General features: G+C 39.0%; 1 protein-coding gene across 3 annotated transcripts; it reads left to right on the plus strand.

The window, feature by feature from the left end:
- The first annotated feature begins 11,931 nt into the window (after positions 1-11,931).
- Positions 11,932-17,207, plus strand: LOC132385305 (uncharacterized). Of its 3 annotated transcripts, none has more exons than XR_009509145.1 (2): positions 11,932-12,034; positions 12,355-12,870. XR_009509145.1 is itself a non-coding variant. In XM_059957324.1 (2 exons), the coding sequence occupies exons 1-2, from the start codon at positions 12,101-12,103 to the stop codon at positions 16,753-16,755; spliced, it is 681 nt and encodes a 226-aa protein (XP_059813307.1). In that variant the 5' UTR covers positions 11,947-12,100; the 3' UTR covers positions 16,756-17,207. The 3 variants fall into 3 exon arrangements, 2 of the variants coding, with proteins under 2 accessions (XP_059813307.1, XP_059813308.1); XM_059957324.1 differs by adding an exon at positions 16,751-17,207 and having other exon boundaries at positions 11,947-12,776; XM_059957325.1 differs by having other exon boundaries at positions 11,947-12,277.
- The last annotated feature ends 10,697 nt before the right edge of the window (positions 17,208-27,904 follow it).

Consider the following 27,904-nt stretch of genomic DNA (forward strand, 5'->3'; position numbering starts at 1 on the left):
TAACAGATTGGCCACATGGAAATGTCAGATTAAACATCAAACTCCAAACTTCCTCTAATCATCTCCATTATACAAAAACTGACCGATTATCCACACGGAAACGTCATATTGAATAACAAACCCCTAAACCCCCAATCTCCTCCCTCACACAAAAACTAACAAATCCTCCACAGGGAGATGTCAGATTGAACATCAAATCCCTAACCCCCCAATATCTTCCCTGACACCAAAACTAACATGTCGTCCACAGGGAAACGTCGGATTGAACAGCAAACCTCCCTAACACAAGAAAGAACAGATCGTTGACACGGAAACGTCAGATTAATGATCAAACTCCAAACGCCCTACAATCCCTCCGTTATACAAAAACTGTCCAATCATCCACACGGAAACATTAGATTGAACATCAAACCCCCAACACCCCAGTACCCTCCATCACACACAAACTAACATGTCGTCCACAGGGAGATGTCAGATTTAACATCAAAACCACTCCCTCAAACAAAAACTAACAGATCGTCCCCACAGAAATGTCAGATTGAACATCAAAACCACTCTCTCAAACAAAATCTAACAGATCGTTCTCACAGACACGTCAGATTGAACATTGAACCCCAAAGCCCCGAATGTCCTCCCTCATAAAAACTAACAGATTGTCCACATGGAAATGTGAGAATGAATATCAAACCCCAAAACCCTTAATCCCTTCCTCACACAAAAACTAACAAATCGATCACGCGGAAATGTCAAAATGAACATCAAACCTTGAACACACCCCAATCTCCTCCCTCACACAAATACTAAGAAATCGTCTACACGGAAACATCAGATTAATGATCAAATGCAAAACCCTCCCTCCAATTCCCTCCCGCACACAAAAACTAACATATTGTCCACATGGAAGCATCAGATTAAACATCAAACCCAAACCCCCCCCCCCCCACACATTCCCTGCATTTACTACTTCATCTGGCAGCTCATTCCACGCTCCCACCACTCTCTGTGTTAAGAATCCCCCTCTAATGTTCCCTTTAAACTTTTCCCCCCTCACCCTTAACCCATGTCCTCTGGTTTTTTTCTCCCTTAGCCTCAGTGGAAAAAGCCTGCTTGCATTCACTGTATCTACACCCATCATAATTTTATATACCTCTATCAAATCTCCCCTCATTCTTCTACGCTCCAGGGAATAAAGTCCTAACCTATTCAACCTTTCTCTGTAACTCAGTTTCTCAAGTCCCAGCAACATCCTTGTAAACCTTCTCAGCACTCTTTCAACCTTATTGATATCCTTCCTTTAATTTGGAGACCAAAACTGCACACAATACTCCAAATTCAGCCTCACAATGTCTTATACAACTTCACCATAACATTCCAACTCTTATACTCAGTACTTGGATTTATAAAAGCTAATGTACTGTTACGTATTCAGGCAACAATAAATATATTAGTTCGGCAAGGGATTTTATAACAAATAACACTTTTATTAAACACTGAAAACAAACCCCCCAAAAGTAAACAAACACTAACGTAACTGGAAACCAGCTGCTGTGCGGCAGCTTAAACAGTTTTTAAAGCGATGCAGCTCAAACAGTTCTTAAAGCGATGTTGCAAAAACAGTTCTTTTAAGTAGGATTGCCATAAGTTCAAAATGCTCACGGTTCATTTAAGGGAGAGACTTTTTAAGATGATTTAAATTCTCTTTCACGTCATTTTGCTTTGATCCCCGACGTCGAACTTTTCCATGAAGAATTTACGAAACAAAACAGATTAAAGACACTGTCCTCAATATTCTGCTATCCCGCAGAGGTTAACACGAGAACAGTCAACGAATTCCTTTCAAATAGGGATTAAATCAGGTCGAACCCATTTCACCGTCGAAAATAGTTTCTCCTCGATCTTTAACTCCCAAGCTCCGATCTTCACTCTCCACTGATTTCTCAAACTAGCAGTATTGTAAAGAACCTGCTGGCAATTGCCTTTTAAACTTTAGGCATTAGATAAAAACTTCATCTTTCAACTAAACTGCATCATCACATTAAATCACGCAGTGGCATGAAGTCAACTTGGCAAATCCAGCCACGAACTGCCCCTCCTCACAGGGTGGAGTCTTCCTTTTATAACCTGTAAAAAAAACCTGTCACATGATCTCTACTGGCGGGAAAATGACGTCACTCCACCATCACAGGACCATTGCCTCAAGTCCAGTATAGCTTCAACCCCAGTCACATGACAAGGGTCCCACTGTCATGTGTCACGACTACATAACAGTACCAAAAACTCTCTTTACTACCTTATCTACCCGTGACACCACTTTTAGGGAATTTTGTATCTGTATTCCCAGATCCCTCTGTTCTACTGCACTCCTCAGTGCCCTACCATTTACCTTGTATGTTCTACCTTGGTTTGTCCTTCCAAAGTGCAATACCTCACACTTGTCTGTATTAAACTCCATCTGCCATTTTTCAGCCCATTTTTCCAGCTGGTCCAGATCTCTCTGCAAGCTTTGAAAACCTTCCTCACTGTCCACTACACCTCCAATCTTTGTATCATCAGCAAATTTGCTGATCCAATTTGCCACATTATCATCCAGATCATTGATATAGATGACAAATAACAATGGACCTAGCACTGATCCCTGTGGCACACCACTAGTCACAGGCCTCCACTCAGAGTAGCAATCCTCCACTACCACTCTCTGGCTTCTTCCATTGAGCCAATGCCTAATCCAATTTACTACCTCTCCATGTATACCTAGCGACTGAATCTTCCTAACTAACCTCCCATGCGGGACCTTGGCAAAGGCCTCACTGAAGTCCATGTAGACAACATCCACTGCCTTCCCTTCATCCACTTCCCTTGTAACTTCCTCAAAAAACTCAAATAGATTTGTTAAACATGACTACCACGTACAAAGCTGTGTTGACTCGCCCTATTAAGTCCCTGTCTATCTAAATTCCTGTAGATCCTATCTCTCAGTACTCCTTCCAATAATTTACCTACTACCGACAGCAAAATTACTGATCTATAATTTCCTGGATTACTTTTAGAGCCTTTTTTAATCAACAGAACAACATAAGCTATCCTCCAATCCTCCAGCACCTCACCCGTAGATACCAAAATGTTAAATATATCTACCAAGGCCCCTGCAATTTCAACACTAGTCTCCTTCAAGGTCAACGGGAATACCCTGTCAGGTCCAGGGGATTTATCTACTCTGATTTTCCTCAAGATAGCAAGCAACTCCTCCTCTTCAATCTGTATAGGTTCCATGACCTCACTACTTGTTTGCCTTATTTCCATTGACTTATTTGACTCATTTCCATTGTCAGTTTCCTTAGTAAATACAGACGCAAAGAACTCATTTAAGATCTCCCCCATTTCTTTTGGTTCCATACATAGCCGACCATTCTGATCTTCAAGAGGACCAACTTTATCCCTTACTATCCTTTTGCTCTTAATAAGCCTGTAGAAGCTCTTTGGATTATCCTTCACCTTGACTGCCAAACCTACCTCATGTCTTCTTTGAGCCCTCCTGATTTCTTTCTTAAGTGTTTTTTGCACTTTTTATACTCCTCAAGTACTTTATTCATTCCCTGTTTCCCATACATGTTATATATCTCTCTCTTCTTTGTCAGAGTTTCAATATCCCGAGAGAACCAAGGTTCCTAATCCTTATTCACTTTGCCTTTAATCCTGACAGGAACATACAAACTCTGCACTCTCAAAATTTCTCCTTTGAAGGCCTGCCACTTACCAACTACATCCTTGCCAGAGAACAACCTGTCCCGATCTACGCTTTTTAGATCCTTTCTCATTTCTTCAAATTTGGCCTTTTCCCAGTTTAGAGCCTCAACCTGAGGACCAGATCTATCTTTATCCATGATCAAGTTGAAACTATTGGCGTTATGATCACTGGAACCAAAGTGTTCCCCTACACACACTTCCATCACCTGTCCTAACTCATTTCCTAAAAAGAGATCTAATATTGCATCCTCTCTAGTTGGTACCTCTATATATTGATTTAGAAAACTTTCCTGAACGTATTTTGCAAACTCTAATCCATCTCGACCTTTAACAGTATGGGAGTCCCAATCAATATGTGGAAAATTTAAATCCCCTACAATCTCAACTTTATGTTTCCTGCAGTTGTCTCTGCAGATTTGCTCCTCCAATTCTCGCTGACTATTGGGTGGTCTATAATACAACCCCATTAATGTGGTCATACCTTTCCTGTTTCTCAGCTACACCCATATGGCCTCGGTAGACAAGCCCTCTAATCTGCCCTGCCTGAGCACTGCTGTAACATTTTCCCTGACTAACAATGCCACCCCACACCCTTCATTCCTCTGCCTCTATCACGTCTGAAACATTGGAACCCTGAAACATTGAGCTGCCAGTCCTGTCTCCCCTGTAGCAAGAGGAGTAAAAATCTTTATGTTATGTTTCTGTCTGAAATGTGCAATGTAATAACTTGCAATAAATAATATGTACAGTAAGTTATACAACAGTACAGTCAATATAGCTTAGAAATAGTTGAGTCAGTGTGAATTAATCAGTCTGATTGCCTGGTGGAAGAAGCTGCCCCGGAACCTGTTGGTCCTGTCTTTTATGCTGTGGTACCATTTCCCAGATGGCAGCAGCTAGAATAGATTGTGGTTGGGGTGACTCAGTTCCCCAGTGATCCTACAGGCCCTTTTCATACACCTGTCCTTGTAAATGGCCTGATTCATGGGAAGTTCACATTTACAAATGCGCTGGGCTGTCCACACCACTCGGCAGAGTCCTACGATTGAGGGAAGTACAGTTCCCACACCAGGCAGTGATGCAGCCAGTCAGGATGCTCTCAATTGTGCCCCTGAAGAAAGTTCTTAGGATTTGGGGACTCATGCCGAACTTCTTCAACCGTCTGAGGTGAAAGAGGCGCTGTTGTACATTTTTCACCACACTGCCGGTCTGTACGGACCATGTGAGGTCCTTGGTGATGTGTATATCGAGGAACTTAAAGCTGTTCACCCTCTCAACCCCAGATCCATTGATATCAATAGGGGTGAGCCGGTCTCCATTCATCCTGTAGTCCACGACCAGCTCCTTTGTTTTTGTGACATTGAGGGAGAGATTGTTTACTTGACACCACTGTGTCAGGGTGACGACCTCTTCTCTGTGGGCTGCCTTGTTATGATTTGAGATTAGGCCAGCCAATAGAGAGTCTGTTTAGTGCTCCCATCACTGCTCGGCCTGAACTGGCCCCGATTGAGGTGGCTTGGCTGGATCGAGAATGCAGTGTGGGGAGCGAACTTACCATCTGGGGCACAGCCCTTTGACAGCAGCTCGCCAGAGTCCTCTGTCCTGGGCCAGTCTTTCAACGTGTTCCCAGGTGTGGCCCAACTTCTTGGCATATTCTTCCTCTCCCAGGGATAGAGCTTCTGTTGGGGTTTCTGTAGCTCTGGGTTTTTAACCTCATGCCCAGGTGGTGGGGGGGGGGGGGGTGGAGAGAGAAAGCAGTTGGGAAAGCTCCATTCCCACAAGATTCCTGTGGCGTCGGAGAGTCAGAGCAACAGGTCCTTCAGCCCATCTAGTCCACGCCGAGCCATTTTAAACTGTATATTCCCATCGACCTGCACCGGGACCCTTGCCATCCATATCCCCTATATTTCATGTGCCCGTCCAAACTTCTCTTAAGCACGGAAACCAAGCTCGCATGCACCACTTGCGCTGACAGCTCGTTCCACACTCTTCCCACACTCTGAGTGAAAAAGTTTCCCCTCATGTTTCCAGGCGGCAAATCCAGTTACTGCTTTGCCCATCCTGAAAGAAACTGTCTGACTTTTGAACAGATACTAATGGGTCCCTTGCTATTATTTTCTGAGAACATTAAACTGATCCAACACTGTGCCTTTTCTTTAAAATATCTCAGTCAGGTTAGACTGGAATGTCTAGACAGAGCAGACATGGAGAGGATGTTTCTGAAAGTGGGAGAGTTGAGTACCAGACAGTGCAGCCTTAGAATTGAAGTTCGTCACTTTAGAACAGAGATAGGGAAGAACTTCTTCAGCTGGAAGGTGGTGAATCTGGAATTCATTGCCACAGGCGGCTGTGGAGGCCAAGTCACTGGGGATATATTTTTTTTTGAAAACTTTTTTTTTATTGCATTTTTAAGTAGTTACAAAATGAAGTATGAAAAAAAAATGTATATAACCCTTCCCCCCTCCCCTTATCCCCTCCCCCCTAACTGCCCTATAGAGAAAAAAAAGAGAAAGAGAAAAAAAAAGAAAGAAAGAAAGAAAGATTGTCTGGTTGTTGGAAGATCTCCACATGCTCCATGGAATTCGTAATAACTTTAATATGTATATTTATTTCTTTCCCCAAATGACCAATTGTTTCATCTTCAGAGCATCTATAGATTTAATCCTGTCTTTTGTAAATAAGGGCTCCAAATTTTCAGAAATGTTTCATATTTATCTCTTAAATTATAAGTATTTTTTTCTAATGGAATACAACCATAGATTTCTTTCTTCCAAGAGTCTATACTTAAATATGTATCCGATTTCCAAGTAACTGCAATAGCTTTTTTGGCTACTGCCAGTGCAATTTTTATAAATTCTTTCTGGTATTTATTTAGTTTGAGTTTTGGTTTTATCCCTTCAATATCACCTAATAAGAGTAATATTGGATTATGAGGAAATTGTGTTCCTGTAATTTGTTCCAGTAAAAGTCTTAAATTTGTCCAAAAAGGTTGAATTTTAGAACAAGACCATGTAGAATGTAAAAAAGTACCAGTTTCCTGGTTACATTGGAAACACTGATCCGATAAGTTTGGATTTAATTTATTTATTTTTTGTGGTGTAATATATAATTGATGTAGAAAATTATACTGCACTAATCTTAACCGAACATTTATTTTATTTGTCATACTATCAAGACATAGTCTTGACCAATTTGTTTCTTCAATTTTAATATTCAAATCACTTTCCCATTTTTGTCTTGACTTATGGACTCCTTGTTTAATTGCCTGTTTTTGAATCAAATTATACATACAAGATATAAATTTTTTAATATTTCCTTTTTGAATTAAAATTTCTATTTCATTAGGTTTCGGCAATAACATTGTTTGACCTAATTTTTCTCTTAAATAAGCCCTTAATTGAAAGTAACAAAATAAAGTGTTATTTGATACTTTATATTTATTCTTTAATTGATCAAATGACATTAATATACCTCCTTCAAAACAATTCCCTATATATCTAATCCCTTTTTGAATCCAATTATATAAAAGTTGATTGTCCATTGTAAAAGGAATAAGTCTATTTTGAATTAAAGATCTCTTTGCTAATAAAGATTTTTTTGTCTCATCATCAACATTTATCTTATTCCATAAATCAATCAAATGTTTTAATATAGGAGATTCTTTCTTTTCCCGTATCCATTTAGATTCCCATTTATATATAAAATCTTCTGGTACGTTTTCTCCTATTTTATCTAGTTCTATTCTAATCCATGCCGGTTTATCTTTCTCGAAAAAAGATGCAATAAATCTAAGTTGATTTGCTTTATAATAATTCTTAAAATTTGGAAGTTGTAATCCTCCTAGATCAAATTTCCATGTCAATTTTTCCAGCGATATTCTTGACATCTTACCTTTCCAGAGAAATTTCCTCACATATTTGTTTAACTCTTGAAAAAACTTCTGGGGTAATTGTATTGGTAGTGATTGAAATAAATATTGTAGTCTAGGGAATATATTCATTTTTATAGTATTTACTCTACCTACTAATGTTATTGGTAATGCCATCCATTTATCAAGATCTTCCTGAATTTTTTTCAAAAGTGGTAAATAATTTAATTTGTATAAGTTTTTTATGTCATTGTCAACTCTTATACCTAAATATTTTATACCATTTGCTGGCCATCTAAATTGAGTTATTAATCGACATTGATTATAATCTCCTTTAGTAAGAGGTAAAATTTCACTTTTATCCCAATTTATTTTATAACCCGATATTTTCCCATATTCTTCTAATCTATAAGATAATTTGCGTAGTGAATGTAATGGATCTGTTAAATAAAGTAGAACATCATCAGCAAATAAGTTAATCTTGTATTCTTCCTGATTAACTCTGAAACCCTTAATATCTGGGTCCATTCTAATTAATTCAGCTAGTGGTTCTATTGCCAACACAAACAAAGCAGGTGATAATGGGCAACCTTGCCTAGTTGATCTTGTTAACTGAAATGATGTTGAAATTTGACCATTTGTCACTACTTTAGCTTTAGGATTAGTATTTAAGGTTTTAATCCATTTTATAAATGATGTTCCTAATCCATATTTTTCCAATACCTTAAATAAAAAATCCCATTCCAATCTATCAAATGCTTTTTCTGCATCCAAAGCAACTGCCACACTCGTTTCCTCCCTCTTTTGCGGTAAATGGATTATACTAAATAACCGGGTTACATTATCTGCCGATTGTCTATTTTTGATAAATCCTGTTTGATCCATATGCACTAATTTTGGTAAGCATTTAGATAATCTATTAGATAAGATTTTTGCTATTATTTTATAATTGGTGTTTAATAAAGAAATAGGTCTATATGATGCTGGTTTTAAAAGGTCTCTATCTTTTTTTGGCAATACTATTAAAATAGCTGTTGAAAAAGATTCTGGAAGTTTATGCGTTCTTTCCGCTTGATATATTAACTCCATAAAAGGAGGAATTAATAAATCTTTAAACTTTTTATAAAATTCAGGTGGAAAACCATCTTCTCCTGGAGATTTATTACTTTGAAGTGATCCCAAAGCTTCTTCAACTTCCTTCAATGTAAAAGGCGTATCTAATCCCTTCTGTTCTTCTGTATTTAATTTTGGAAGAGTTATTTGTGATAAAAATTCTTCTATCTTAACATCATCATTCTTTGATTCTGATTTATACAACTCAGAATAAAAATTCTTAAAAGCCTCATTAATTTCTAGAGGCTTATAAGTAATTTCATTCACTTTTATTCGAATTGCATTTATTGCTTTGGAAATCTGATCTGTTTTTAACTACCATGCAAGAACTTTATGTGATCTTTCACCTAGTTCATAATATCTCTGTTTAGTTCTCATAATTGCTTTTTCTGTTCGATATGTCTGGAGTGTATTATATTTTAACTTCTTATTAATAAGTTGTCTTCGTTTTTCTTCTGTCATATTTCTTTGAGATTCTTTTTCTAATTTTATAATCTCTTTTTCCAATTGATCTATTTCTATCATATATTCCTTCTTAATTTTAGAAGTATAACTTATTATCTGGCCTCTCAAATATGCTTTCATTGCTTCCCACAATATAAATTTATCATCAACTGAATGTAAATTTGTATCTAAAAAGAACTGAATCTGCTTTTTCATAAAATCACAAAAATCTTGATGTTTTAGTAGAATTGAATTAAATCTCCATCTATAAATTGATTCCTCTTTATCTATCATTATCATTGTCATTATTAAAGGAGAGTGATCAGACAATATTCTTGCTTTATATTCCACGTTTTTCACTCTATCTTGAGTATTTGTTGATAATAGGAAAAAATCTATCCTTGAGTATGTTGTATGTCTATTTGAATAGAATGAATAATCCCTTTCTTTTGGATTGATTCTTCTCCATATATCAATCAAATTTAAATCTTTCATCAATGATAGAGTTAATTTTGCTACTTTTGATTTTGTAATAGCCTTTGTTGATCTATCTAAAACTGGATCTAAACAAAAATTAAAATCTCCACCTATTAATATTTTATCATGTGCGTTAGCCAAATTCAAAAAGACCTCCTGTATAAATTTTACATCATTTTCATTTGGTGCATAAATATTCATAAGAGTCCATAGTTCTGAAAAAAATTGACAATGTATAATTAAATATCTTCCTGCCGAATCAGTTAATACATTTTGTATTTTAATTGGTAAACTTTTATTAACCAAAATTGCAACTCCTCTCGCCTTTGAGTTAAATGAAGCTGCAATAACATTTCCAACCCAGTCTCTTTTTAATTTCTGATGTTCTATATCCGTTAAATGAGTTTCTTGTAAGAAAGCTATATCTATTTTCATTTTTTTAATATATGTTAAAATTCTTTTTCTTTTTATTAGTCCATTAAGCCCATTAACATTAAAACTTAAAAAATTCAATAGATTAGTCATTATTTTTAATTATGTTACTCCAATCTATAATAATACCTAATCTTTCAACTTTCATTGTATCCTGGGAAATCTTTTTAGAAGTCTCCATGTTGCTATGTGTGTCCCCACCAATCATCCAGGCAAAAGAATAGAAGAAAAATAGAAAATAAAGAAAAAAACAAAATACCCCCCTACTAATGTTGTGAAAGAAAAAAAACACAACATTACCCCCCTCTATTGTACGGGTCATGGCAGTCGCCATGATTACACACGTGAATCCCGTAGTAACCGATTCAAAGCTCCCCAGCCCCCCCGCAACATAAAAAGTATATATATAAAAAAACATACTATTCTCAGTTATTATTTCTAAAATCTTACTTTTCTCCCTTATATCATCCTTAAATGTCCATCAGTTCCATTCGCTATCTCTGTCTTCATCTTTAACCATTCCATTTAGAAGTCTCTACGTTTAATTAGCGAAGAGATGGGAGTTTTTGTGCGAACACCTCCGCTTCTCGATAATCAGGAAAAAATCTTTTTCCCTCCTCCAAAAAAATTATCAGTGTTGCTGGGTGACGCATTAAAAACTTATAACCTTTTTTTCCATAAAACACTTTTAGCTGGATTGAATTCTTTCTTTCTCTTCAAAAGGTTATAACTTATATCAGAACTGGTTTCTCTGCTATCATCAATGGACCTTTTCTTCTTTTAGCACCTTGGGCAGCCGCCTTCAAAATCTTTTCTTTATCCTGGTATCTTAAACATCTTATCAAAATTGATCGCGGATTTTGATCATCTTGAGATCTTGGTCTTAAGGCTCTGTGCACCCTTTCAATCTCAATCGAAGTTTCTTCTCCCATTTCCAATTTTTCAGGAATCCATTTTTGAAAAAAATTTATTGGGTCTTCTCCTTCGGTACCTTCTTTAAGTCCAACAATTTTAATATTGTTGCGTCTACTAAAATTTTCAAGCTTATCAATTTTTCCCATGAGTTGTTTTCTTTCTGATGTCCAGGCATCATTATCATCTTCTATCTTCTTCATTCTTCCATCCATTTCTTCCACTTTGACTTCCAAATCTGTAATTTTCTTTTCCATTTTTTCCTGTTTCTTTGTCATTTTATCAAACATAGCCTCCATATTTGTTATTTTTTCTTTAATTACTTTTTGGTTACTTTTAATTACTTTTAATGCATTTAATTTTTCTAATTTATGCATTATTTGCCTCAAAGTCTTTTTTGTATTTTCAGAGGAACTTTCATCTCCATCTTCGTCTGATTTTTCCAGAGAGTCTGACTCTCTCTCAGACTCACTTTCACTGTCGGTTTCAGTCGTTGCTGGGTTTTGTAGTTCTGGTTGCACTCGTTTGTGCATGCTTGTTCCTTTGCGCATGCGCAGTTCTTGTTGATCCTTTCCTTTAGAAATGGCCGATGCTGCCGCAGTCTCTTGTTCTGTTTCACCGGTGGTGTGTTGTACCTGAGTCCGCGGTTCTTAGGTAGAAGTAGGCCTTGATTCTGTTCCAACTTGAGCGGTCTTCGCGGAAGTAGTTTTCTTCATCCTCTGTTTATGAGGCATAGCTTAAAACAATCCAGAGTAGTTTATGAGTAACCTTAAAAAAGTATTGATTGACTTTTCTTCACTTAAACATTAATTTATTAACTTTTTTACGGGAGGGCTGAGTTCCAGCATCTCGATCCTACGTCATCACGTGACGTTCCCCTCTGGGGATATTTAAAGTGTAGTTTGATAGGCTCTTGATTAGTCAGGGCATCGAAGGTTATGGTGAGAAGGCAGGAGAATGTGGTTGAAGTTATAAATCAGCTATGATGGAATAGAAGGACGTCCCTTTAGAACAGAGAAGAGGAGGAATTTCCTTAGCCAGAAGGTGGTGAATCTGTGGAATTCATCGCCACAGACGGCTGTGGAGGCCAAGTCGTTGGGTATACTTAAAATGAAAGTTAACAGGCTCTTGATTAGTAAGGGTGTCAGAGGTTACGGGGAGAAGGCAGAAGACGGGCTGAGATGGACAATAACTCAGCCAATGAAGGAATGGTGGAGCAGACTCCGAGGCCCAAGTGGCCTAATTCTGTTCCTAAGATTTATGGTCTATCTACGAATAGGTTATGAGGTCAGCACAACATTGTGGGCTGAATGGCCTGCAACATTCTGTGTTCTAAATCTTTCATCTATATCTGTTTTTTTCAGAACACCCAGTCGGAGATCTTTGAAGAGCTTGACCAGAAGAGCACAGTTGTTGAGGAGAAAACTGAACCAGCAGACACGTGCAGCACGCTGCTGGCCAAGAGCACAGAGCAAAGTGGGAGCTCGAGGCAATTCCACCCTGAGGTCCAGAATCATCCCAGGAGCCAAGGTGGTCCTGAGGCTCCAGCACTCCCCCGGGGGTGGGGGGCAAAAGGCCGCAAGAGAGACGCTGAGCACAGTGGGCAACCTACATGCTGCCTCACAGGTCGTCAAGGCCTTGAAGTACAACTGCAGCCAAGTGGGCCCTGCAGGCAACGTGAATTATTCCAGACGGATAGATACCGCAGGGCACGCGAATGTCACGGAGGAGATTTCAAATGCACCTTGGGATCAGCGTGATTCCTGTTGCAACTGCTGGAGTTACAGTCAGTGAAATACAACCTTCTAAACTCAAAATCTGGGGTTCCTAACTTGCAGGGACTCCACCATTTCTGTGTGAATGATGTGTTAGTTACTGTGTCAGGGTGGGGATTGGGGAGGTTCGATGTTCAATCTGACGTTTCCGTGTGGACGATCTGATATTGTTTTTGTATGAGGGAGGGGATTGGAGGGGGTTTGGGTTTGCTGGTCAATCTGACGTTCCCCTATGGATGATCTGTTAATTTTTGTCTGAGGGAGGGGATTTGGGGGTATGGGGTCTGATATTTAACTGATGTTTTCGTGTGGATGATCTGTCAGTTTTTGTGTGGGGGAGAGGATTGGTTTGGGGTTTGATGTCTAATCTGTCATTTCTGTGTGGATGATGTGTTAGTTATTGTGTGAGGGTGGGGATTGGGGAGGATTGATGTTCAGTCTGACGTTTCCGTGTGGACAGTTTGTTAGTTTTTGTGGGAGGGAGGGGAGTGTGTGGTGGTGTTGGGGTTTGAAGTTTAATCTGAAATTTCCGTTTAACGAGTTTTTAGTTATGTGTGGGGGAGGGGATTGGGGGAGGTTGGTGTTCGGTGTCCAATCTGACGTTTCCATGTGGACGATCTGTTAGTTTTTCTGTGGGGGAGGGGATTGGGGTGGTTTGGGGTTTGATGTTTAATCTGTCATTTCTGTGTCGATGATCTGTTAGTTACTGAGTGAGGGTGGGGATTGGGGAGGATTGATGTTCAATCTGATATTTCCGTGTGGACGATTTGATAATTTTGTGTGAAGGAGGGTGTGGAGAGGGTTGGGGTTTGATGTTCAATATGACGTTTACTTCTGGAGTATCTCTAAGTGTTTGTCTGAGGGAGGGGATTGGGCAGGTTTGTGGTTTGAAATTAAATCTGACATTTCCATGTGGACAATCTGTCAGTTTTTGTTTGGGGGAGGGGACTGGGGAGGTTTAATGTTCAATCTGACGTTTCCATGTGGCTGATTGGACAGTTTTTGCATAACCCAGGGAATTGTTGGGGGTTTGGAGTTTGATCATTAATCTGATGTTTCCGTGTGGATGATCTGTTTGTTTGTGTGTGAATGAGGGGATTGGGGGTTAGGAGTTTGATGTTCAATCTGACGTTTCCATGTGGACGATCAGACAGTTTTTGTATAACGGAGAGGATTGGAGGGGGTTTGATGTTCAATCTGACGTTTCCGTGTGGATGATCTGTAAGTTTTTGTGTGAGGGAGAGAATTTATATATATATATATTTTTTTTATTAAATTTTTAAGAGAATTACATGAAATGAATAGAATAATAATGAAAATTAATAATAGCCCTCCCCCTCCCCTTAACACTTCCCCCCTTAACATCCCTGTCTAAAAAAAAAGAAAGAAAGAAGAAAGAAAGAAGAATTGCCTGGATATCGAAGGATCCCCACATGCTCCATGGAGTTCAAAAAAACTTTTGTGTATATCTTTATTTATTTATTTTCCCCCAAATAACTAATAATTTTATCTTCTAACGACCTATATATTTAATTCTATCTTTTGTAGATAGGGGTGCCAAATTTTCAAAAATGTATCATATTCATTTCTTAAATTATAAGTAATTTTTTCAAGTGGAATGCAGCTATATATTTCATTATTCCAACTGTTACGTACCCCATAACTAGATGTCTTACCAGCAAAGATAGAAGTGTCTGTTGGAGTCTGGTGATACTATTTTCAACAATATTTATTAGCAAAAATATACAAAATAATATCAATGCGAATATACAGAGAATATACGTTAGCAATACTAAACCTAAAAGTGCGGGTATAATAATAATCACTAATAAAACAAGCTCTATCATTGTCTTGGAGATAATGAATTGTCAGATGGAAATATAAAGTTCAGTTCTGTTCATGCAGGCTGCGGTAGTTGTTTGTCGATGTGTTGCAATAGTTGGAGAGAGAGAGAGAGAGAGAGAGAGAGAGAGAGAGGGAGAGAGAGAGAGGGAGAGAGAGAGAGAAACATGTGAACAGTAACAGCTATTATCTTGCCAACCTTCCTTTACGATTTTGATCCATCAATGCATTGTTGTTGTGGCCATTCACGTATGACCCCTCCGTCCTTTGGCTAGACCGTTCTTCCATGGTGGACTCATCACCCAGGCAAGGGTGGACACACACACAAGCCCCCACCGGTCTTGCTATAAATACTGTGAGTTAAAATTTACCGACCCTTTGTTCGGTCTCCGATGTCCCACACTGTCTCGTGGGTTTCTGCTGCTCACTAGCGTTTCTCCTGGTGCGTCTGAGGGGTGTTACCCCAGACCTCACTTTTATCTCCACTCACGGGGTTTCAGGCGTCAATCAGGTTGGGATGATGTAACCCATCAAACCAGCCTACTCTGATTGCCCCCTGAGGGGTTTCAATGAATAGAACAGTACCAAGTAAACAATCCTTCTCCACAAGACAATAGCAGTAAATCAATGGCTGTTGTCAGTAGGAGACGTTCCATCTTAGCTGTGTCCCTCTCTCTCATTAACTTTCATGAACTGTTATCAATAACAACTGCCCTGGCAGATTTCCTTTGTCTCTCTTACTTCCTTGATAACAGCATCGAAATAGTAGCAATTTGCAATTCTCCAAAAGGGGGGGGCATGGGCGATTTTGCACCCTTCTGCCCATCAGAGTTGTTCATCCTTCGTAACACAATAGTCCATAGTTAAGTATGAATCTGATTTCCAAGTAACTGCAATAGCTTTTTTGGCTACTGCCAATGCAATTTTTATACATTTTTTTGATAGTTATTCAATTTAGGTTTTGGTATTATCCCTTCAATATCACCTAATAAAAATAATATTGGGCTATGTGGAAGTTGTATTCCAATAACTTGGTCCAGTAAAAGTCTTAGATTTATCCAAAAAGGTTGAATTTTAAAACAAGACCAAGTAGAGTGTAAAAAAGTACCAATTTCTTGATTACATCGGAAACATTGGTCAGATCGGGGGTCGGCAACCCGCGGCTCCGGAGCCACATGTGGCTCTTTTACGTCTGTGCTGCGGCTCCCTGTTGCTTTGGGAAATAATTGGTCAGTATTTAATTAAAATGTATTTTATGTTAGTTTGTTAGTTTTTGAAATGTAATTCTAAATTTGAAGATTATGGTGATCTTGTACAATCTAAATAAGACGTTGTGGCGACCCATTTCCTGACACATCCGAACCGGCTCACAATTAGCCAGCGTTCAGGCTGAGGGAGATAGCCTACGGGGGTTTGTGAGTACGTGTCTTTTGCAGCATCCACGCCCATGGGGGGGGGGCGGGTTGAGGGAGGCTTAAAAGCAAGGCTGTTTAGTTCGAATAAAGCTATCTTTGACTGCAGTTTACTGACTGCGTGTAGCACACCGCTACAACGTGTTTTTATCGCTGGCTGTCCAGAGGGGAGGTGCTGAAACGCTTTGTTGCGTGTCTGGAAGAAGTGAAAACTTTCCTGGGCAGCAAAGGGCTCACCTTTCCTGAGCTGGAACAGCCAGAGTGGCTGGAAAAGCTACACTTCATGGTAGTCATGACAGCGCACCTGATCACGCTGAACACAGCTCTTCAGGGGTAAGGACGTACAGCCCTGCACATGTTGGAGGATGTTTTGGCATTCGAGCGCAAGTTGACAGTGCTTGCCAGAGATTTACAGAAAGGCACATTGTCTCACTTCCCCAATTTGAGAGAGTTCAAACAAGGTCACGACATGATAAATTCGGAGTATTTACATTCTGCAATCATCGCAATGCAAACATCGTTTGGGAAACGCTTCTGTGAGTTCAGAGAGGAAAAAAACACATTATCCTTCCCGGTCACTCCCCTAAGCATCGATCCATCCCTACTGAATATGACGGCATTGTCAGGTGTGAGTCAACCTGACCAAGTATGATAAATATTTTAATTGCCTATTATTTTACGTATATTCATATGTTTTCATTGTTCAGTGAAATACTCCTTTTATTTTTCAGGTTGACAGCTGGCTGACGTTATTTTTGGTTTGCTGCTGGCGGCAAATTTAAGTTTGGCGTTTTTCATAAATACAAGAAGGACTCAAATAGACGTTGAGTATTTTACTTAAAAGTAACCTTCAACCCAACGTCTTTTTTTCGGAGTTCAAAATGTTTTTGTTGCCTGCAGAAATGTAATTTCGTTTTCTCTGCAGGAGTTCATCAATTTCATAAATGCAACACATTATAGTTTGTTTATACATAGCATAAAGACAAAACAAAACGTTGTATGCAGTGTTATTTCATTTTAAATGTCAAACGGGTTTTGCGGCTCCCAGTGTTTTCTTTTCTGTGGGAAACGGGTCCAAGTGGCTCTTTCAGTGGTAAAGGTTGCTGACCCCTGGGTCAGATAAATTTGGGTTTAATCTTTATTTTTTGTGGTGTAATATATAATTGATGTAAAATTGTATTATACTAATCTAAATCAGACATTTATTGTATTTTTCATACTATCAAGACATAGTCTTGACCAATTTTTTTCATCAATTTTAATATTCAAATCATTTTCCCATTTTTGTCTTGACTTATGAATTCCTGGTTTAATTGTCTGTTCTTGAATCAAATTATACATACAAGACGTAAATTTTTAAATTTTTCCTTTTTGAATTAAAGTTTCTATTTCATTAGGTTTCGGCATTAACATTGTTTGACCCAGTTTATCTCTTAAATAGGCCTTTAATTGAAAATAACAGAAAAGAGTGTTATTTGATATTTTATATTTATTCTTTAATTGATCAAATAACATCAAAACAGTCACCTATATATCCGATCCCTTTTTGAAACCAGTTATATAAAAGTTGATTATCCATTGTAAAAGGAATAAGTCTATTTTGAATTAGGGTTCTCTTTGCTAATAAAGATTTCTTTATCTCATCATCCACATGTATCTTATTCCATAAATCGATGAAATGTTTTAATATAAGAGATACTTTCTTTTCCCATATCCATCTGGATTCCTATTTATATATAAAATCTTCTGGTATATTTTCTCCTATCTTATCAAACTCTATTCTAATCCATGCTGGTTTTTCTTCATCAAAAAAAGATGCAATAAATCTAAGTTGATTTGCTTTATAATAATTCTTAAAATTTGGGAGTTGTAACCCTCCTGGGTCAAATTTACATGTCAATTTTTCCAACGATATTCTTGACATCTTACCTTTCCAAAGAAACTTCCTCACGTATTTATTCAACTCTTGAAAAAATTTCTGGGGCAGTTGTATTGGTAATGTTTGGAATAAATATTGTAATCTAGGAAATATATTCATTTTTACAGCATTAACTCTACTTACTAATGTTATTGGTAACATCATCCATTTATCAAGATCCTCGTGAATTTTTTTCAATAATGGCAAATAATTTAATTTATATAAATTCTTTATATCATTATGGACTCTTACCCCTAAATATTTTATACCATTTGTTGGCCATCTAAATTGAGTTGGTGACTCAATTGGCAGTTGGTGACTAGTGGTGTTCTGCAGGGGTCGGTGTTGGGACCCCAACTCTTTACAATCTATATTAATGATTTGGAGAAAGGGACTAAGTGCAACGTATCGAAGTTTGCTGATGACACAAAGATGGGAGGGAGTGTAATGAGTGGGAGGACATTGAAACCCTGCAGGGGGACATAGATAGGCTGAGTGATTGGGCAGACATTTGACAGATGAAATATAATACTGACAAGTGTGAGGTCTTGCACTTTGGCAGGAAAAATAATAGAGCAAGTTATTATCTAAATGGAGAGAAACTGGAAATTGCTTCTGTGCAAAGGGATCTGGGGGTCCTGGTGCAGAAAACACAAAAAGTTAGTATGCAAGTGCAGCAGGTGGTCAAGAAGGCCAATGGAATGCTGGCTTTTATTGCTAGAGGGATGGAGTATAAGAACAGGGAGGTCTTACTGCAGTTGTACCGGGTATTGGTGAGACCACACCTGGAGTACTGCTTGCAGTTCTGGTGTCCATATTTAAGAAAGGACATACTGGCTCTCAAGGCAGTGCAGAGAGGGTTCACTAGGTTAATTCCTGGGATGGGTGGGTTGATGTATGATGAGAGGTTGAGTAGATTGGGACTCTACTCATTGGAGTTCTGAAGAATGAGAGGCAATCTTATTGAAACATATAAGATTGTGAAGGGGCTTGATCGGGTGAATGTGGGGAGAATGTTCCCAATGATGGGTGAAACTAGACTGGGGGCATAATCTTAAAATAAGGGGATGCCGATCCAGGACTGCGATGTGGAGAAATTTCTTCACTCAGAGGGTAGTGGGGCTGTGGAATTTACTGCCCCAGAGAGCTGTGGAATGGAGATAGACATTTTCCTGGATAAAAATGGCATTAGGGGATATGGTGAGTGAGCAGGTAAGTGGACATGAGGCTAGGTTTAGATCAGCCATGTGATCTCCTGGACCAGTTTTCGATAGCCTGGATGGGTCGGAGAGGAATTTTCCAGATTTTTTCTCCTCAATTGGCAAATCGTTTTTTTGTTTTTTTTTTATTTTTTTAATTTTTTTTTTCTCCGTGGGTGATCACATGGGTTTGGGCGGGATGAATAATAAAATAAAATGGGCGGCATGGTGCCCTGTTGGTTGGCACTGTTGCCTTGTGGGATTCGGTGAAAACTAGAGTTAAGATTGGATCAGCCATGATCTTGTTGAATGGCGGAGCAGACTTGAGGGGCCGATTGGCCTACTCCTGCTCATATCTCTTATGTTCTTATGAGTTACTAATCGACATTGACTATAATCTCCTTTAGTAAGGGGTAAAATTTCACTTTTATCCCAGTTTACTTTATACCCTGATATTTTCCCATATTCTTCCAATCTAAAAGATAATTTATGCAATGAATGCAATGAGTTTGTTAAATAAATCAGAACATCATCAGCAAATAAATTAATCTTATATTCCTCCTGGTTAACTCTGAAGCCCACAATATCTGGATCGGTTCTAATTAATTCAGCTAAAGGTTCTATCTCCAATACAAATAGGGCAGGTGATAATGGACAGCCTTGTCTAGTTGACCTTGTTAACTGGAACGATGTTGAAATTTGACCATTTGTCACTACTTTAGCTTTGGGATTAGTATTTAAGGTTTTAATCCATTTTATAAAAGATATTCCTAACCCATATTTTTCCAATACCTTAAATAAAAAGTCCCATTCCAATCTATCAAATGCTTTTTCTGCATCCAAAGCAACTGCCACACTCATTTCCTCCTCCTTTTGTGCCAGATGAATTATGCTAAGTAACCAAGTTACATTATCCGCCGATTGTCTATTTTAATAAAGCCTGTTTGATCCATATGTATTAATTTTGGTAAATATTTAGATAACCTATTAGATAAAATTTTGCTATTATTTTATAATCCATATTCAACAAAGAGATAGGCCTATATGATGTTGGTTTTAAAGGATCTCTATCTTTTTTTGGCAATACTATTAGGATCGCTGTCGAAAAAGATTGTGGAAGTTTATGTGTTCTTTCTGCTTGATATATTAACTCCCTAAAGGGAGGGATTAATAAATCTTTAAATTTTTTATAACATTCAGGCGGAAAACCATCTTCCCCTGGAGATGTATTACTCTGGAGTGATCCTAAAGCTTCTTCAACCTCTTTTAATGTAAAGGGCATGTCTAATCCTTTCTGTTCTTCCGAATTCAATTTTGGAAGAGTTATTTGTGATAAAAAAATTTCTATCTCAGCAACCTCATTTTGTGATTCTGATTGATATAATTCGGAGTAAAATTTTTTTAAAGTTTCATTAATTTCTAAAGGTTTATAAGTAATTTTATTTGCACTTGTTCTGATTGCATTTATTGTTTTGGAAGCCTGCTCTGTTTTCAACTGTCAAGCAAGAACCTTGTGTGATCTTTCACCTAATTTGTAATATCTCTGTTTAGTTCTCATAATTACTTTTTCTGTTCGATATGTCTGGAGTGTATTATATTGTAGCTTCTTATTGACAAGTTGTCTTTGTTTTTGTTCTGTCATATATCTTTGGGATTCTTTTTCTAATTTTGTAATCTCTTTTTCTAATTGATCTATTTCTACCATATATTCCTTCTTAATTTTAGAAGTATAACTTATTACCTGGCCCCTCAAATATGCTTTCATCATTTCCCATAATATAAATTTATCATCAACTGAATATGAGTTTGTAGCCAAAAAAAATTGGATCTGTTTTTTCATAAAAACACAAAAATCTTGACGTTTTAATAAAATTGTATTAAATCTCCATCTATAAATCAATTCCTCCTTATCCATCATTATCATTGTCATTATCAAGGGGGAATGATCTGACCATATTCTCGCTTTATATTCCACACTTTTCACTCTATCCTGAATATTCATTGATAATAGGAAAAAAATCAATCCTTGAATAAGTTTTATGTCTATTTGAATAAAATGAATAATCTCTTTCTCTTGGATTAATTCTTCTCCATATATCAATCAAATTTAAGTCTTTCATCAATGATAAAGTTAGTTTTATTATTTTTGATTTTGTAACAGCCTTAGTTGACTTATTTAGAACTGGGTCTAAACAAAAATTAAAATCTCCACCTATTAATATTTTATCATGTGCATCAGCCAAATTCAAAAAAGCTTCTTGTATGAATTTTGCATCATTTTCATTTGGTGCATAAATGCTCATAAGAGTCCATAATTTCAAAAAGATTTGTCAATGCATAATCACATACCTCCCCACAGAATCAATTAGTATATTTTGTATTTTAATTGGTAAAGTTTTATTAACCAAAATTGCAACTCCCCTTGACTTTGAATTAAATGAAGCTGCAATAATACTTCCAACCTAGTCTCTCTTTAACTTCTGATGTTCTGTCTCTGGTAAATGTGTTTCCAGCAAAAAAAGCTATATCTATTTTCATTTTCTTAATATCTGTTAAAACTCTTTTTCTTTTCACCGGTCCATTAAGCACATTAACATTAAAAGTTAAAAAAAAATTAAGTAAGTTAGTCATTCTTAATACCTTGGGGAATCTCTTTAAAATTCTTCATGTTGCTATGTGTCTCCCCCACCCCAATCATCCAGGCAAAAAAAGAAAAATAGAAGAAAGATAGATAGTAAAGAAAAAGATAACAAAATACCCCCCTTCTACTGTTGTGAATGAATAGAAACACAACATTACCCCCTCCGTTTTATGGGTCATGGCAATCACCATGATTACACACATGAATCCCGCAGCAATCGATCAGTAGCTGCTCCAGCTCCCCATAACAAAAAAAGAGATATATATATGTGAAGAAAAAAATTAATATCCCTACTCCCAATTAATATTCCTTGATTTTTTTTACCTTGCTCCCCTTCTATCATATACTTAAAGTATATTTGTATATTTTTCTACTCATAAATGTCCATCAAATCCGATCCCTATCTCAGTCTTCATCTTTAATCCATTTCACTTCCATAATTCTTTACCGCGTCTCGCGAATATTAGGAAGTTCTTGTACAAACTCCTCTGCTTTCTGATGATCAGTAAAAAATCTTCTTTCTTCGTCATCCAAAAAAATTATCAGTGTTGCTGGGTAGCTCAATATAAATTTATAACCCTTTTCCCATAAGATCTTTTTCACTGAATTAAATTTCTTCCGCCTTTTCAAAAGGTTGTAACTTATATCAGGATAAAAAAGAACTCTTTTCCCTCCTATCATCAATGGCCCATTTCTCTTTCTGGCACCTTGAGCAGCTGCCTTCAAGATCTTTCCTTTATCTTGATATCTTAAACATTTTATCAAGATTGATCATAGATTTTGATCTTGTTGGGGCTTTGGTCTCAAAGCTCTATAAGCCCTTTCAATTTCAATTAACTGACTTCCCTCTTCTATTTCCAAGATTTCCAGGATCCATTTTTGAAAGAATTTTATTGAATCTTCTCCCTCTATACCTTCTTTGAGACCAACAATCTTAATATTATTTTGTCTGCTGAAATTTTCAAGCACATCTAATTTTTCCAACAACCATTTTCTTTCAGATGTCCAGGCAAGGATATTGTCTTCCATCTTGTCCACTCTTTCAGTGGTGTCTCCCATTTTTTCTTCCAACTTTTTAACTTGCTTATCCGTTTTCTTTTGTTTTTCTATCACCTTATCAAGTGTAATCTTCACATTTCTAATATCTGCTTTTTTACTTTTAATTCATGCATTATTTGTATCAGAACTTTTTTAATGTCTCCAAAAAGTTTTCCACCTTTACTTTCCTCCTGTTCTTCTTCTTCTTCAACTATTTCTTCATCTGTGTTTTCCAGAGAGTCTGATTCCAGAGAGAATTGTGTGGGTTGGGGTTTGATGTTTAATCTGTCATTTATGTGCGTCACCTCCTGCTTAACCCGCGATACCGATTGGCCTGGCAGCCGAGAATCACCTCTGGCTGCGGCCTCTGCTTGCGATTCTGGCAGCCTTGCTCTGAAGGGAACGGTGTCTTCAATCCACTGGGGACGGAACGCTGAGGCCCAGGTCGCTGGGTGAAGGCAGAGCATAAAATGTCCGTTCTGTTGTCCAACGGGGCTCAACAGTCAAACTCCTGAAATTCTGTTCACAGTTATCGTTTGTCCTCGCCCCTCGAAACTCCCAAATCCCAAAGCCACAGGGGCAAACTGCCTGGCCTAAGGCCCGCTTCATGTGTAACCTCAGGGTTGAGTGCATGTGCTTGGTGCAGATGAATTCCAACCCCCACCCCAACAACGGAGTTTAGCTGTGACAGTGGGTGGCTCGTCAACAATCCTGTCAGGGCTCTGTCAGTCTTTCCTCAAGGGAGGACCGCTCGGAAAACTCGGGTCTGACGAGGAGATTTTCTCTCTCTCTCTGATCTTTCAGCAGCATGAAAGGCTCCCTGAAGGCTGTGTCCGAAGGGTCCTCAAAGGAGGGTCTTCAAAAAGGGAGCTCGGGGACTGACGAGGAAGCCAGCGAAAAGGAAGTTGACTGCGAGAGGCCGCCAGACTGTCTCCAAACTGACACATTAATTTTCTGAGATGTCCGTAAAGCACGAGCCAAGAAGATGAGGAAGAGGAGGAAACTATCAAATAAATGGCAAGCAACCCGGTATTGCATGGGTGTTGTGCGGCCACTGGCAGCAGTGTTGTGGGTGGATGGTGGACAGGCGGTGTTTGTAGGCCAGTCTCTACCGAATCCAAGTCGAGTTCTTACATTTATCCTCAGAATAGAAGGTCGACCCTTGGGAGCAGAGATAAAGACAATCTATTAGTTTTTCATGAGGAAGGGGACCGGGGTGTTTCATGTTTAATTTGATGATTCCGAGTGGACAATGTGTTAGTTTTTCTGTGTGGGGGGGATTGGGGTTTGGTGTTTAACCTGATGTTTCCTATGGCCGATCCGTTAGTGTTTGTCTGAGGGAGAGGATTGGGGCGGTTTAGGGTTTGATGTTTAACCTGACGTTTCCATGTGGACAATGTTAGGTTTTGTGGGAGGGAGGGGAGTGGGGGGGTGGTATTGGGGTTTAAGGTTTAATCTGAAATTTCCATGTGAATGATCTGTTAGCATTTGTGTGGGGGAGGGAATTGGAGTGGTTTGGAGTTTGATGTTCAATCTGTCATTTCTGTGTGGATGATGTGTTAGTTATTGTGTGAGGGTGGGGATTGGGGAGGATTGATGTTCAATCTGACATTTCCGTGTGGACAGTTTGTTAGTTTTGTGTGAAGGATGGGATTGGGGGAGGGGGGGGTTGTCGTTTGATGTTCAATCTGACGTTTCCATGTGGACCACATGTTCATGTTTATATGAAGGAGGGGTTTAGGGAGGTTTGTGGTTTGAAGTTTAATCTGACATTTCTGTGTGGACGATCTGTCAGTTTTTGTGTGGGGGAGGGGATTGGAACAGTTTGTGGTTTGATGTTCAATCTGATGTTGGGGGGTGGGGTTTGTTGTTTAATATGACGTTTCCCATGGACGATCTGATAGTTTTTGTGTGATGGAGCAGATTGGGGGAGGGGTTTGGGGGTGAGGTTTAATGTTCAATCTGACATATTCGTTTTGACGATCTGTTAGTGTTTGTCGGAGGGAGGGGATGGATAGGTTTGTGGTTTGAAATTTAATCTGTTGTTTCTGTGTGGACGATCTGTCAGTTTTTGTCTGGCGGAGGGGATTGGGGGGAGTTTGTGGTTTAATTTGATGTTTCCCTGTGGACAATCTGTTTGTTTTTGTGTGGGGGAGGAGATTGGGGGGTGTTTGATGTTCAATCTGACATTTCCCTGCACATGATCTGTTAGTTTTTGTGTGGGGGTGGGGATTGGGGAAAGGGTTTTGGCATTTGATCATTAATCTGACGTTTCCGTCTGGCCATTGTTAGTCATTGTGTGAGGGAGGGGATGGTTTCAAGTCTGACCTCAGGCTCTACGTCTTGGTGACTTCCTGTGACCCTCTGCGGATCCATTTCTACAATGAGGACTGATCCGCTTTGCCACTACAAAGTGTTCTGAACCCACCAAAAAGAATTTAGTAAGTGACACTTTGACTTATCTTTAGGAGATACAGTTAATTCTGTGAAAGTATGATCCTACTTTTAGAAGAGGTTAATTCTTGCCTAACTCACCGTTGTAAGGAAGTAATAGACTCAGGTGGGATCTTGATGTTACGTTCCCCACCCCAGCCAATAGCTGACCACTCTGTCTCGGGGTGGCTGTGGGGGGAAGTTGCTGTGGTTAGAGAAGCATCTCCTAACTAGTCTAGTTCGAAAAGCTTACAAAACAATGTCAGGAAAAGTCCTCCCCACCATTGAGCACGTCTACAATGAGTGCAGCCACAAGAAAGCAGCGTCCATCATCAGGGACACCCACCACCCAGACCACACTCTCTTCTCATCAGGAGGAAGGTACAAGAGCCGTAGATCTGACACCACAAGTTTCAGTTATCACCCTACAATCATCAGGCTCCTGAACCGCCGTGGATAACTTCACTGAATTCAGGTTCCACCACCTATGGACTAACTTTCAAGGGCTCTCCAACTCATGTCCTCAGTGCTTCCGTATGTGTTTATGTATTTGCACGGTTTTTCTTTTACACGTTGATTATTTGGCTGTGTCTGTCTGTTGTTTTTCATTGATTCTATTGTATTTATCTGTATAAGACCATAAGAGATAGGAGCAGAATGGGCCATTCAGCCCATCCAGTCAGGAGCTGGCCACAGCCTCAGTTCAGTGCAGAGATTAGCAAACTTTGCAAAGCAACAAGTTTAACCAGCCTGAACCTCCCCTCTGGCCCCAACACCCTGATATTTTCAAACTGGCCCGGCCATCCGAATCTTGAATCCCATCTGCCCACCTCTCAATTTTTCACTAACACATTACTTAAACTTTACCCCTTTGGCCAACTTCCTTTTCTAACCCAGAACTATGTCTGTGACTCAGTGGTAAGTATGGTTTAATACATTGCCTGTAAAATGATTCAGGGCATTTTACGCCATGGAAAGAAAATCATCAAAGCTAGCTGGTATTGTGAAGAACTGTCTGTTGAGGATGGTGCACTTTGCATTGTACCTTGACCAAACTCGTGTCAGTTAGTAAGTATTCCTTCCTTTCACTCCTGATCAGAACCCAGATATTCAAGGTTAGAAACAACAACAGTGGAAGTAGAAATATAGAGAAACCAGCCTGCAAAGCATGAGTCATTCCATCATAAAGAACGCTTGGAATTACCCTGTGGGATCCTTTCAAAGATTAATGTCTTTAAAGTGAACGTCCAGTTACCGTAGCTGACACTGATATGATTTGCTGTATTACTGGACTGTGGCTGCTGGTTAGATTTAGGTGTTCCATGGGTATGACAGGGTATCTCCACCAGTAGAGTGGTGTCAAGATTCGACCTGCTTCCTCGTCTTGTTCTCTGTCAGACAGTGAGTTGTTTGTTTTGTGGATCAATAAAAAATCGTGCAGATGATGTGTGAACGGTGAGAGTTGAGGAAGCACCTCAGGTAATCCTTGTTTCAATTCTCAAATTCTTTTTAGGGAAGAAGGAAAGACCATGATTCAGAAAGATCTTCCCAGAACGGCGGAGGGTGGTTGGGGGTGGAGTGGAGTGAGAGTAGTGTGGGAAGAGGTGGAAGAGGAGAGTAGGGTGGGAAGAGGTGTACCGGTAGTTCATGTGAACTGTTGCGTTCATGAACTGGATCGTTGGGTTCATGGACTCTGGACTGTTGGGTTCGTGGGCTGGCCGATTGGGTTCATGGACTGGTCTGTTGGGTTCATGGATTGGACTATCTGGACTTTGTCACTCTGATGGAATTTATATTCTGGGTTTTTGCCCATTCTTTCCTGTTTCGTATTTGAGTGGGCAGAGGGTGTTGGGGGTATTTGGGAGCTGATGTTCTTGAGTTTTGTGCAGGGGTCGGGGATTTGGGAGGGGTTGATGATTGTGTTGCTGTTCTTTTTTCTGCAGGGGGTGGGTGCATGGGTTTGATCTTTCTCTTTCAACAACCTCCATGTTTTTTCTTTGTTTTGTGGCTATCTGGAGAAGATGAATCTCAGAGTTATATACTGCATACATACTTTGATATTAAGTGAAATCTTTGAACCTCACCGCATGTTAAATCTCCCTCTACTTGTGCAGCCCTTCATTTTAGATGGTTTCAAGTCTGACCTCAGGCTCTACGTCTTGGTGACTGTGGATCTATTTCTACAATGAGGGCTGATCCGCTTTGCCACTACAAAGTGTTCTGAACCCACTGAAAAGAATTTAGTAAGTGTCACATTGACTTATCTTTAGGAGATACAGTTAATTCTGTGAAAGAATGATTCTACTTTTATAAGAGGTTAGTTCTTACCTAACTCACTGTTGTATGGAAGCAATAGACTCGGGTGGGATCTTGCTGTTACGTTCCCAACCCCAGCCAATAGCGGTATTGTATTTATCTGTACAAGACCGTTAGAGATAGGAGCAGAATGGGCCATTCAGCCTATCGAGTCTGCCACCATTTCATCATGGCTGATCTATTTTCCCTCTCAAACCCAATCTTCTGCCTTCTCCCTGTAATCATTCACGCTCTGAGTGATCAACAATCTGTCAACCTCTGCCTTCAATATACCCAATGACCCGGACTCCACAGCCCTCCACCTGCACAATTAATTCCACAGATTCACCACCCTCTGGAT

The sequence above is a fragment of the Hypanus sabinus genome, chromosome X2 (assembly GCF_030144855.1).
Source record: "Hypanus sabinus isolate sHypSab1 chromosome X2, sHypSab1.hap1, whole genome shotgun sequence".
NCBI classification, from domain to species: Eukaryota; Metazoa; Chordata; class Chondrichthyes; order Myliobatiformes; family Dasyatidae; genus Hypanus; species Hypanus sabinus.

What these genes read in the sequence shown, in the direction of transcription:
- LOC132385305 (XM_059957324.1), top strand. Translation starts at nt 12,101, where the DNA reads ATGAAAGTTAACAGGCTCTTGATTAGTAAGGGTGTCAGAGGTTACGGG.